We start from the raw sequence: 11,851 nt of genomic DNA on the forward strand, positions 1-11,851 counted from the left end.
CACTGCTTTTGCTGCGTCCCAAAGGTTCTGGTAGGATGTGTTTTCATTCTCATTTGATTCTATGAATTTCTTTATTCCATCCTTAATTTCTTCTATAATCCAGTAGTTTTTGAGCAAGGTGTTGTTCAGTTTCCATGTGTTTGATTTTTTTCCCATTATTGATTTCTACTTTTATAGCTTTGTGGCCTAATATGTGGTCTATTCTGGAGAATGTTCCATGTGCACTGGAAAAGAAAGTATACTTGGCTGGTGTTGGGTGGAGTGTTCGGTCTATGTCTGTGAGATCAAGTTGGTTGATTGTAGCATTTAGCTCTTCCATGTCTTTGTTGAGTTTCTTTCTGGATGTTCTGTCCTTCACCTTAAGTGGTGTGTTGAAGTCTCCTACTATTATTGTGGACCTGTCTCTCTTTTCAATGCCGTTAGTTTATGTATTTTGGATCCCTGCCATTAGATGTGTAGATGTTATTATGGTTATGTCCTCCTGGGGTATTGACCCTTTAATCATTAGTGTCCTTCCTTATCCTTTGTGCTGGATTTTACTTTAAAGTCTATCTTGTCAGAAATTAACATTGCCACAGTGTCAGCTTTTATGATCACCAGAGACAAGCCATCTAGACCCTTCTCCCTCTCCTCTTTCTTGATCCTTTTGAAGTACTAACATCACCCATCACTTTCTGCCTCTCGACTCTCTCCTCCTGGGCCATCCCATTTCTCTAACTTTTCTCCTGCCTACCTGCTCCTTACCCATTTCTTGAAACTTTGTCTGCACTCTGCATGCTTTCTGGGTCTGGCAGCAGTTAACACCCACAAGTCCATGGCTCTGAAAGCCCATCTCCAGAGCAGGACTCATAAGTCCATCGGCTTGGACACGGCTGCCTCAAGGGTGTCTGACTGACACCTCCAATTCATGCGGTGACACCAAGCTCTAGAGTGTCCCTCAGACCAATTTCTCCCCACCTGGGATGCCCAAACTGTTTCCCCGCCTTTCTCAGACCCCAACCGCTTCATCTTCATCGCCGCTGGATTTTATACTCCAGCAAAACTCCTCAGAGTTCCTTGCTGGTTCTTGCTTCTAAGCCTCTGGTTATGTCAGCGTATCTCAAAGAAGGGAGTTAGGACCATCCTCTATGAGCAATGCCAACTAACCAATGTACCAGCCCCTCCATGTGCCCTGGTTTCAAAGGCATCCAACAGTCCAGTGCCGTGGGAGGTGCAAGTGGAGGCATCAGGGCTGGTTTGCATCCCTGTCCCTTCCCTACAGGCCTGTGCCGGGTTGGAAGGAGTGACTTTCCTGCCCCTTAGAGGGCAGAACCATCTCTCCCTGACAAGGCTATGGGGATGCCAGCAGGGGAGCCACTCTGTTCACCACCTCGGCCACATCTGGCAGGAGCCCAGAGACCAAGGCTGTCTGCTAAGGTGTGGGGGGAGGGTTGGCTCGAGCCTCAGGGACTCCCCCCATTTCCCTAGTCACCGATCTCTGTCACTCACCCAGAGGCCAAAGGCACCCCGACTCTCCAAGCATGACACCTGAATGCGCTTCATTCCACTGGAGCCATCCATTTATTAAGAGGTCATCTAGAAGGCGGCCCCTCAGACACACGAGCAGCCACACGCTGCCACAGGTGACTGTGCTCAGGCTCAGCCACTTTCCTGCCCCTGCAAGCGTGGCTCCACGGTGGAGCCGTGGAAGAGGCTGCCAGGTCGGGCTCCCTGGAGGGAATCACAGTGAACCGGGGCTACCCCAGTGCAGTGGGCAGCCCAGGCGGGAGCGAGCTGGTGAAGATGCATGACCTGGTCGGGCGGGCAGTTGGTGGGCAAGCACAGAGGGCCCTTCCAGCTGGGGGCGCTTGGGAATCTGGCAGATGGTACATGAACAAAGCTGTTCTATGGAGAAGGCAGGGCTGAGGGGTGTTGACCATAAAAAGCAGCATTAGGACAAGAAAGACATGGGTACCTGAGGCCCTGTGACAAAGCACAGTGGGGCCGGTCCCTGCAGCCCCCACCACCTCAAGGCCAAACTTCAGTCGCCACCACGGAGCCCCAACGTGTTGTGGTAAGAGTGTTCTTGCCCAGGGTGGGGTGTGGGCCCAGTGTGGGGGCACGGCTTCAGCCCTGTGCTGGCACTGCTGTCCTTGCCCAGGCCGGAAGGCAGCACGTGCCCCCTTACTAGCTGGCAGTGCTCCTTCGTGGGACGCAGCCTTCCATCTCCAGCGCCTCGGGCCAGCCCTCGTACTTATTGGTGTGCTTGCTGTTCTTCACGTGCTGCCAAGGTTGGGGGGAAGCAGGAAGTCACAGCCTGGGCCCCGACCCGGGCCTCCATGCCGGCCCTCGGGGGCGGGGCAGAGGTGAGCCAGGCCAAGGGCTCCTGGTCGCCTTCTGCTGCTTTACCCAATTGGGTCTTCCCCCTCACAGGTGAGCCTGGCCCACACCAGGAGGCAGGGAGGTATAGGGGAGGTCACTGCTGGAAACTGCTGGAAGGGTGAGCGAGGGGGCCTTTCTTCTCTGAGGCTGAGCTTCCCTCTCAGCAGAAAGCTGTTGGGAGCAGTGCTTTAGGGTGCCCTGTCACCTGGCCTGTTTCTACGCTGTGAACCCTCCAGGGCAAGAACCAGGCCTGGGTCTCTCCCCTCTGGCCCCAGCCACAAGCAGAAAGCCTGACACATGTGGCCCAGGAGGAACAGTTGGCTGCAGGGGGCAGCCAGGGCTAGTGGAAGAAGAGCATGCAGGGAGAACCAGGGTCCTGAGCTTCAGAGGGACTAGGATTGGGCTCAGCATCTTGAAGATGTCTGGGAGGAAGGCTCTTAGCTGTGAATCTTGCCAATGTGAAAGCTTTGCCATTTAAAGGCCCTTTAGGGTAAAATACACACAGGACAGGGAAGGGCAGGGTCACCGTCCTAACCTGTACACATGGCCAAGGGGCCAGAGCCCTGCGGAGCAGAATTCAGGGGCTTGGAGGTGTCAACGGAGAGGACCGCCCACATGGGATGCCCGGGAGGGGGTGGTGCCAGGCTTGCCATCCATACCTGCTCAAAGGGGCTCTTGTCTTGCACGCCTTTGGCCCCCACAAACACCCAGCTGTCCCGGAAGGCCAGCTCCTTGGCATTGCGGCTGCCCAGCTCACTGAAAAGCTTCCTGGTCTCTTCATTCATCCTGCCGCCACAGAAGGAAGAAATGGGAGTCTTGGCTGGGGCCGGGTAAGGCGGAGGCCAGGCTGGGAAACCACTTACTTGGTAGCTGGGTCATCATAGGAAGCCACGAACACCAAGGTGCCTTCGTGCAGTGGCCGAATGAACTTCAGCAGGTCGTTGACATCTCGGGGTGGGGGCAGGGTCACATGAAACATGGAGCATTAGGCATACTGAGTGCCCTCCAACCCCTACTATCCAAATGAGGAGACTAACGTAGGGTGTGGCCCAGTGGCCGTGCTGCTAGAGGAGCCAGGGCTCTCCATGCTACAGTACACCACCTCTAGAAAAAGCAGCCAGACCCTAGGGAATGCCTGAGAAGCCCCCAGCGCAGGGTCAGAGCATGGAGTTCTGGGGGAGACACCCAGTCATTGTGCAATCAGAGATCAGGAGCGCTGTGGCTGCCACTCACCTCCAGCCCACATGTCGAAGGCTCTGGCCTCAATGAGCTCCCCACTGACTCCTGCGATGGCAGGAAGGAAGGAGAGGGGACGTCCTGTTGGGCCAGCACCCAGCAGCAACCCCACCCTACTACCTCAGCTCCCCTGGCCAAGCTCAGGCCACGGCGGGTAGCCACTGGGTGCAGCCTTTCCACAAGCTTTTCAAACTTCTCGTTTTCATCCCCACCGTGCCCCGTGTTCAAACAGCTGCTGCCCACCCTGAGCTGTATCGTTTCCTCTGCGGAGTCTTCAGCTGACAAAGACCCACCCGAGGCCAAAACCCAGAAGGTGGGAGAGTGGGAAGCAGGGCCCCGCAGGTCACAGCACGGCTCGCCTCTCCTCTTCCCGGAGCTCTGGCCCCACAGTATGAGGGTGACTCACCGTTCACTAGGGCAATGTTCAGCCCGCGGCCAACGTTGTCCTTGACGCTGCTCATAAGCCTGGGAGACAGCAAGGAAGCCCTCCCATGGGTATGCTGGCTCTGCCCCTGTGGACTCAGCCTCTCTCCCTGACTCCCTCCTCCTCTCCTCTTCCCCTGCTGTTCACCCCAAGGCTCTCACATCTTGTCCTCGAGGCAGATCTTGGGCCCAATGACGTTGGCAGCCCCGCTGACCATGCGGAAGGCCAGGTGCTCCTCGGGACACGGCTGGGGCAGGCCACACTTGTACTTCCTGGCCCGTGGCTCTGGGCAGAGAGAGCAGGTATGAACCACAGGCTTAGCCCTGGGGTCACCCAAGCCCTGAGAGGAGGGGGTCAGGACCATGCCATAGGGTGGTGAGAGTGACAACTAAGCAGAGGACCAGAGGGGGTGGGGCACAGCTCTGGCCAGGGCCACTGCCATAGAGACTGTATCCTGCTGGGGCTGGCCTCAGTGGCTAGCAACAGGGACCCCAAGGAGAAGGCTCTTTCTGCCACGGGTGGGACGAGAGAAAGGAGAGGTCCAAGGGATGGGCTGCGGGGTCCCACAGCAAGGAAGAGTCGCTGGGGAGCCCAGAGGAAACGCAGCAGATGGAGCAGGGTGCCAGGTGCCGCCACTCCTGATCCTGCAGGGACGGCCTCCCTCAGCCAGTCCCCAGGCACATTGTTCCAGTGGCTGTGGTGGCTGCTTGGAGGGGAGCTGGGGGCAGGCATGTCACAGAAGTAGTTTGAGGGGTGGGCACAGGGGAGAAGCAGGGAGGTGACAAGAGCTTTACCTGCAGTCACTGAGTTCTCCGGGCCTGTGGGGACAGAGCATTGGTTCCGTTAGTGAGCAGGCCTCCTGGAGTCGCAGTTAGGCCAGCCTGGCCCTACACCACGAAGCCGAAGGCGGAAATGTCAGTCACTCAGGGGCGACACTAGGCTGACCTTGGCACGTCACCTGCTCAATTCTACATGATGTTCAGATCTAAAATGCCTGCTCCGGGTAAAGGCTCAGATGGAACTGTCCAAAGTATTTAGGTGAAGTGCCATCAGTGACAAGGTATGGAGTCCCCTAACCCTGTCACAGGTCGCTGGAAAGCCTGCCGGCAGCAACCAGGCTGGCCTGCTCCACTGTTCAGATGAAGCTCCCCACCCCTTGCCACCCACCCTGACGCAGGGAACAGACCCACACTCACTGGTGAAGAGTTGCTGGATGCGTGGGAAGCCACTGCCTGGCCTGCCCAGGAGGATGCTGATTACAATCCAGGTGAGGCCAGCGGTGATGATCAAGGCCACGATCCGGAGGGGGCCTGAGACAGGACAGACATGAGCCCCCCACCTCAGATAACCCCAAGGCCTCTCACAACCATATCTTCCCTTCCACTTGGGAGGAAGTGACTGGAGGACAGGAAAGTGGGCACTTGTTGTCATCCATCGGGCCCAAGAGCTGGCAGATTCGAGCTCTGGGTGGCTCAGCTCGGTGTTCCCTGGCAGGTTTGGGGGTCTTCCAGCACTCACTGCTCAGGAGAGGCTCCAGCTCTCGCCCCGGAACCCCTCAATCTACCAGTATATTTGTGCCCCACCATCCTCGCCCCATTTCCTCCTGTTACAATAGAGAACGTGGCCCTACTCGTTAACAGCTGTATGGTGCATGCCACACTCTCTTCCTTTCTGTTTGCGTGTAATATAGACCATTCTGTCTGTATCACTCTTTTTCCTGTATTTTCAACATCTCTCGTTTTAAAAAAGCAAAAAAGCAAAAGCCCTCCTTCCAAACCACATGCCCATTCAGCTACTGACCTCTCCCCTCCCTCCCCATCACACTCCTCAAGTCTACACTAGCTCTTTCCATCAGCTCACCTCCCACTCTCCCAACCTACTCCCATCTGGCAGAGCTTGTTGCCAAGGTCACCTATGACCTTCACGCCACTGATGCCCATGGTCACTTGTCAGCCCTGATCTTTCCCAACCTCCTTCTGGAAACCCTTTTCTTCACTGGCCTCCAAGAGCCTGCACTCTTCTAGCCCTACCTCTTTGGATCCTCCTCTCTGCCTTCCCCTTAAAAGCTGGACTTTCTCAGGTTTCTGTCCCAGTCTGCCTTCTCGTCTCTACCTGCTCTCTCTTTCTAGGTGATCTCATCTACTCCCGAGTCCTGAATTGATCATCATGTAGCAATGACTCCCAATTTGCTAGCTCCAGTCTGACTCACACCCATCCAGCCAGTTCCTTATTGGCCATTTCACAGATCTGAACTTCAATCTTTTTTTTTTAAATTGTTGTGCTTTAAGTGAAAGTTCATATTTCAACTTAGTTTCTCATACAAAAATTTATACATACGTTGTTATGTGACTCTAATTGCTCTCCCCATACTGTGACAGCATGCTCCCCCTTTCTACCCGTGATTCCCCATGTCCATTCAACCAGCTCCTCACCCTCTCTGCCTTCCCATCTCACCTGCGGACAGAAGCTGCCCCTTTGGTCTCTTGGATCTACTTGAGCTAAGAGGCACACTCCTCATGAGTATCACTTTATGTCCCACAGTCCAGACCAATTCCTGTCTGAAGAGTTGGCCTCGGAAAATTGTTTTAGTTCTGGGCCGACAGAGAATCCAGGGGCTGTGCAATCCACAGAGATACTCAGATTTCACCAGTTCTACATGCTCATTTGTGTGTATGTTTGTAGTTCCATGTAATTTTATCACGTGTAGATTCGTGTAACCACCACCGCAATCAAGATACAAAACCACAAGGCTCCATCATGCTATCCCTTTATAGTTCAATTTCTTTTTTTTTTAAATTGTTGTGCTTTAAGTGAAAGTTTACAATCAAGTTAGGTTCTCATGCAAAAATTTATACACACATTGTTATGTGACTCTGGTTGCTCTCCCCATACTGTGACAGCACACTCCTCCTTTCCACTCCGGATTCCCGTGTCCATTCAACCAGCTCCTGACCCTCTCTGCCTTCTCATCTCGCCTCTGGACAGGAGCTGCCCATTGAGTCTCATGTATCTACTTGAGCTAAGAGGCACGCTCTTCACGAGTATCACTGTATGTCTCATAGTCCAGTCTAACCTTTGTCTGAAGGGTCGGCCTTGGGAATGGTTTTAGTTTTGGGCCAACAGATGAACTTGAATCTTAAGTGCTATCCTCCACCCCTCCAGCTTGTTCCTCCCCAAGGCTGCTTCATCTTAGTTGTTCCAGCCGAAAGACAACAAGGCTGCCATGGGGCTGGTCAGTCCCACCCTCTCCATCTGCATCCCCCAGCCACCGCACTTCGGATCCTCACTCTCCCCACAACTCAGTCTCCAAACAGTGGGCGGTCCCTGCTGGGAAACATCAGCCATCGTGATGCTCACTGTAGAGATGCTTTCTTCAGAGATGAAAAGACTTGTTTAGGTCTTAGAACCAGACATACACAACTCCCTTCCATTCTGTGGAAGCCACCCACCTGCCAACCTCATGTCCACCTCACCCGCTGAGCTGGGGCCGCCGGCAGTCTCACCGTTTGGGGACCGTGCGCTCTGGGGGAAACAAAGCATAAGAGCAGATTTGAGGGTGAACCAGGGCAAGAATTCCAGTTCAGGCCTGCTGGGGGGGGGGGCGTGGTTCCTTCCCCTAGCACAACCACTGGCCCATAGTCCTCTTCGGTGACTCGGGGAGAAGCCCTGCCTGGTCAGGAACGGGACTCGGGACCGCGCCGGCTCAGGAGCTGCGCTCAGAGCTGGGAAGTGAGGCCCCTGGGCTCGGGCCCAGGCCGCCCCTCTGGGCCTCAGGGCCCCGCCTGACAACTTGCCTCGCCGAGGGGAGACGTAGGCTCGGTCAGGGAGAGCCCCGCCGGGTCACGCCGGTTGCTGAACTCACACGACGCGCTGCGCAGCCGGGCGCGCCGAGCAATGGCGACTCGGGGAGGAGCTGGCCCCGCCCCGCCCCGCCCCGCCCCTACCATTCGCTCGGACCGCCGAGTGGGAGGGGTCCGCGCCGGTCCCGCCCCCGCGGCGCGTTTTGGCCAGGCCGTCCGTACGCCGAGTGGGCGGGGTCAAAACCACTTCCAGCCCAGCTCCGCGCAGGCCTCTCCTCTGCTGTGCGCTAGGGCCGCGCTGACCCGGCTGTGGAGGACGAGGTCTTCGCCTCGCCCTGACGCGGAAGTCTCTTCTCGGAGGTCCCCTTAGGTGGGAGCTCTCCGCCTCCCTAGGATGAAGGGCTGCGCCTGTGGTGGTTCCCTGTGGCCTGATTTCTGAAGCCCGGAAAGGGTGGATGGACCTGGGGGTGGAATGATCAATTGTTCTAAAGTTGAACCATGTGCACTTTAGAAATAAGGATGGTACAAAAGAGTATATAAGGGAAAACACCAGAAATCCATGAGCCAGAGCCATGGTTAGCCTTTTGATGCCTTTCCTACTGCACTTGGGGAACCGGGGCCCTCGTGTCAGCTGGACCCCTCTTTCTGGAGGGCAGCTGGGAGGTGTGAATTACATCCCTGCCCTTTGACCCAATGATTCCACCTACCAGACGACCTCTCTATCCATCTGTCCAAGAAAGTAATAGAGCTCCGGTTAGAATGCAGTAGCTTCTGTACCTGTAAATGGAACAAGATGGAGGGAACCAGCGTCAGCAGCCTGTTGGTGTAGTCAGGGTTTTGTCGTGGAAGTTTGGATCAGCGACAATGCTGACCATTTGCCAGCCTCTCTCCTATTTGTGGACGGCGCTCATCCTCGGTGGTCTTTCCTCTCAGTGTTTATAATTGTGTGCCCAGCAGAGGAAGCTCCGTTATTCAGACCCTTGGGCTGCCAGCCAGGCAGGGACAGGCGTCTGTCAGTCTGGTGGCTCTTGAAGGACAATGTTTACATCTGTAGGAAAGGTTGCTTTAATGAGTTCCCTGAAGGTCCCGGGGCCAATCCCCAGGGGCACCACCGGAATGGATCAGCCGCAGACCTGGGATTCAGTTCCGGGTCTTCTGTGTCTTTCAGGGCAGTCTTGCACAAGTCCTGATCCTCTCTGGGGCTGTTTTTCAATGCAAACAGAGAGAGGATTAGACTTCAACCCTTTGCTTTGCCTTCTCTGCTTTGTTTGAGGTCTAGCCAGTGGTCAGCGTGTATACCCTGATTGAGCAGTGCTCCAATAGGGGACATCACAAAATGGGGGAGGAGAACCCTGTAATAGGTGTTTCTAGACCTCCTATAAGAAGGATACCCCAGGTATTTTTTTAGGCCCCTTTCTGAAGAAGAGTCAATCCAGAATATACACACAATTACATTAAACTGGGAGGGGCCCCTGCCTAGCAGAATGCAAAAGGAGTATAAACTAAACAAGAGGGCTGAAGACTCAACCGAAGAGAGCAGAGCCTAAATCCTCAGCAAAGGGAGCCTCTTTCAGTGCCTGGGTGCCATGGACAAAGGGATGGCAGGCCTTAGGGGCCAGGAGAGGAGAATGGAACTGGGGGCTGAATTAGAAAAAAGCAAGTTGCAGAATGACACCCACCATATGATAACATGTATGCAGAAAGAAACACACAAAATGATACAGTTTTTATTTACACTTTTTGGGTACGTATATATGTGCAAAGGAGCCCTGGTGGCGCAGTAGTTAAAGCACTCGGCTGCTAACTGAAAAGTCGGCCGTTTGTGGGAGAAAGATGTGGCAGTCTGCTTCCGTAAAGATTTACAGCCTTGGAAACCCTATGGGGCAGGTCTACTCCGTCCTGTAGGGTCCCGTGAGTCAGAATCAACTCGACGGCAATGGGTTTGGTTTGGTTTGATATATGTGCATAAAACTATAAAAGAGTTCTGGAAGGATACACACTGAACTCATAGCAGTAGTGACTTCTGGGGTTGGTGAGAAGTGAGTGAAATCATGAATACTGGCCAGAAGGATTTATCTGTAATGTCCTAATTCTTTTTAAAACACTTATTTTGAAATAATTACAGACTCACAGAAAGTTGCAAAAATAGTTTATAGAACAACCTACAGATTGGGAGAAGAGTTTTGGGAACCATAAGGGCCTAATATCCAATATATACATGAAAGTTCTACAGCCTAACAACCAAAAGACAACCCAATCAAAAAATGGGCAAAGGATTTTTACAGACAGTTCACTAAAGAGGATATTCAAGTGGCCAACAAGCACCCAAAAAGATGCTCAACATCACTAACCATTGAAAAAACAAACAAACAAACAAAAGCCCCACTGCTGTTGAGTTGAATCCTACTCATAGAACTGCCCCGTAGGGTTTCCAAGGCTGTCATCTTTACGGAAGCAGACTGCCACATCCTTCCCCTGGAGAGTGGCTGCTGAGTTCAAATCACCAACCTTTCCATTAGCAGCCGAGTGCTTACCCACTGCACCACCACCAGGGCTCCATTCATTAACCATTAGGGAGATGCAAATCAAAACCACAATGAGATGTTACCTCACCCCCATTAGAATGGCAATGACAAAAACCAACCACCGGAAAATCACAATTGTTGGCAAGGTTGTGGAGAGACTGGAACCCTCATCCATTGCCGGTGGGAATGGAAAATGGTGCAGCCACTGTGGAAAACAGTTTGGCGGTTCCTCAAAAAGTTGAACCGTATGACCCAGCAATCCCGATCCTAGCTATATACCCAGAAGAAATGAAGGCAGGAACCCAAACAGAAACCTGTACACCAGTGTTCATCGGAGCACTTTTCACATTAGCCAAAAGGTGGAAACAACTGTCCATCAAAAGACGAATGGATAAACACAATGTGGTCCATCCAGACAATAGAAGATTAGTCAGCCATAGAGAAATGAAGTTCTGATCCATGCCACAACATGGATGAACCTTGAAAACATTATGCTGAGTGAAAGAAGTCAGTTGCAAAAGGACAAAGATTGTATAATCTCAGTTATATGAAATAAGCAAATATATAGAAACCAATGATTATTAATGGTTACCAGGGGTGGGAAGAAGGGGGAAAGAGGGAGTTTTTGTCTGGGGGGGGCATTGAGTTTATGTTAATGGTGGTAGAATAGTTTGGAAAAGGATACCAATAATGGTGGTACAACATGAAAAATATAATCAATGTTGTTGAATTGTAAATGTGGAAGTTGTTGTGTTGGCAAATGATTTGGCGTGTCTATTTTCACCACAATTTAAAAAAATAGTACAGAGTCCTGTGTACCCTTCACATAGCTTCCTCCAATGGTGACATCCTATATAGTTGTATGACAGTTTGAAAACCAGGACACTTTCCAAACCAGGTAGCTAACCAGGGGCACTGTTAACTACACCTCTTACTCTTAGCCGGCTTATTCAGTTTTTACCATTTTTTAAAACCTGCATATTCGCGTGTGTGTGTAGTTCTATGCAATTTGTAGACACTTGTGTACCCACCACCACAATCAAGATACAGAACTGTTGCATCAGCACAAAAGAACTCCCACATGCTACCTCTTTGCATTCGCACCCACTCCCCACCCGGCCCTCCCATTCCTCTCCCCTGGCAACCACTTTTAAGAAATTCTGCATCACTGATGTCCTTGATGGCACAGAGGATGACAGAAAGGAAAACGTGGAATCCATAACTCTGGGTCAAAAAGGGATTCAGAGGAGCCAGATTCTGCGTGTGAAGAGGATTCAGAGATACCTTACTCAGTTTATTTCACTTACTTTCCGTTTTTGTCTTTACGAGAGTGATATATGAAAAAGTCTATGTCTAAATGAATCTAAAGTAGCATTTTTTAAACAGGAATTGGCTGACGCGATTGTGGGGTCTGGGAAGATCGAAAGCCACTGGGCAGGCTAGAAGACTGGAAATTCAGGCAAGAGTTGATGTTGCCGAGTTTTTTTTTTTAAATAATTTTATTT

At 52.5% G+C, this 11,851-nt stretch overlaps 1 protein-coding gene across 1 annotated transcript; it reads right to left on the bottom strand.

Annotated features, from left to right (window-relative positions):
• Positions 1 to 1,696: 1,696 nt before the first annotated feature.
• On the bottom strand, positions 1,697 to 7,561 carry FAM3A (FAM3 metabolism regulating signaling molecule A). The gene is made up of 9 exons (XM_004390594.2): positions 7,471 to 7,561; positions 5,218 to 5,331; positions 4,816 to 4,839; positions 4,183 to 4,306; positions 4,004 to 4,062; positions 3,595 to 3,645; positions 3,225 to 3,309; positions 3,021 to 3,147; positions 1,697 to 2,262 (listed from the first exon to the last, which is right to left on the bottom strand). The coding sequence occupies exons 1-9, from the start codon at positions 7,559 to 7,561 to the stop codon at positions 2,167 to 2,169; spliced, it is 771 nt and encodes a 256-aa protein (XP_004390651.2). The 3' UTR covers positions 1,697 to 2,166.
• Between the last annotated feature and the right edge of the window lie 4,290 nt (positions 7,562 to 11,851).

The sequence above is a fragment of the Trichechus manatus genome, unplaced genomic scaffold (assembly GCF_000243295.1).
Source record: "Trichechus manatus latirostris isolate Lorelei unplaced genomic scaffold, TriManLat1.0 scaffold00309, whole genome shotgun sequence".
In the NCBI taxonomy this organism is placed as follows: Eukaryota; Metazoa; Chordata; class Mammalia; order Sirenia; family Trichechidae; genus Trichechus; species Trichechus manatus.

Coding starts and splice junctions, on each gene's coding strand:
- FAM3A (XM_004390594.2), bottom strand. CDS start 7,561: ATGCTTTGTTTCCCCCAGAGCGCACGGTCCCCAAACGGTGAGACTGCC. Junction 4,840..5,217: donor CATCCAGCAACTCTTCACCA/GTGAGTGTGGGT, acceptor CTGTCCCCACAG/GCCCGGAGAACTCAGTGACT. Junction 4,307..4,815: donor GGAGAACTCAGTGACTGCAG/GTAAAGCTCTTG, acceptor CTCTCTGCCCAG/AGCCACGGGCCAGGAAGTAC.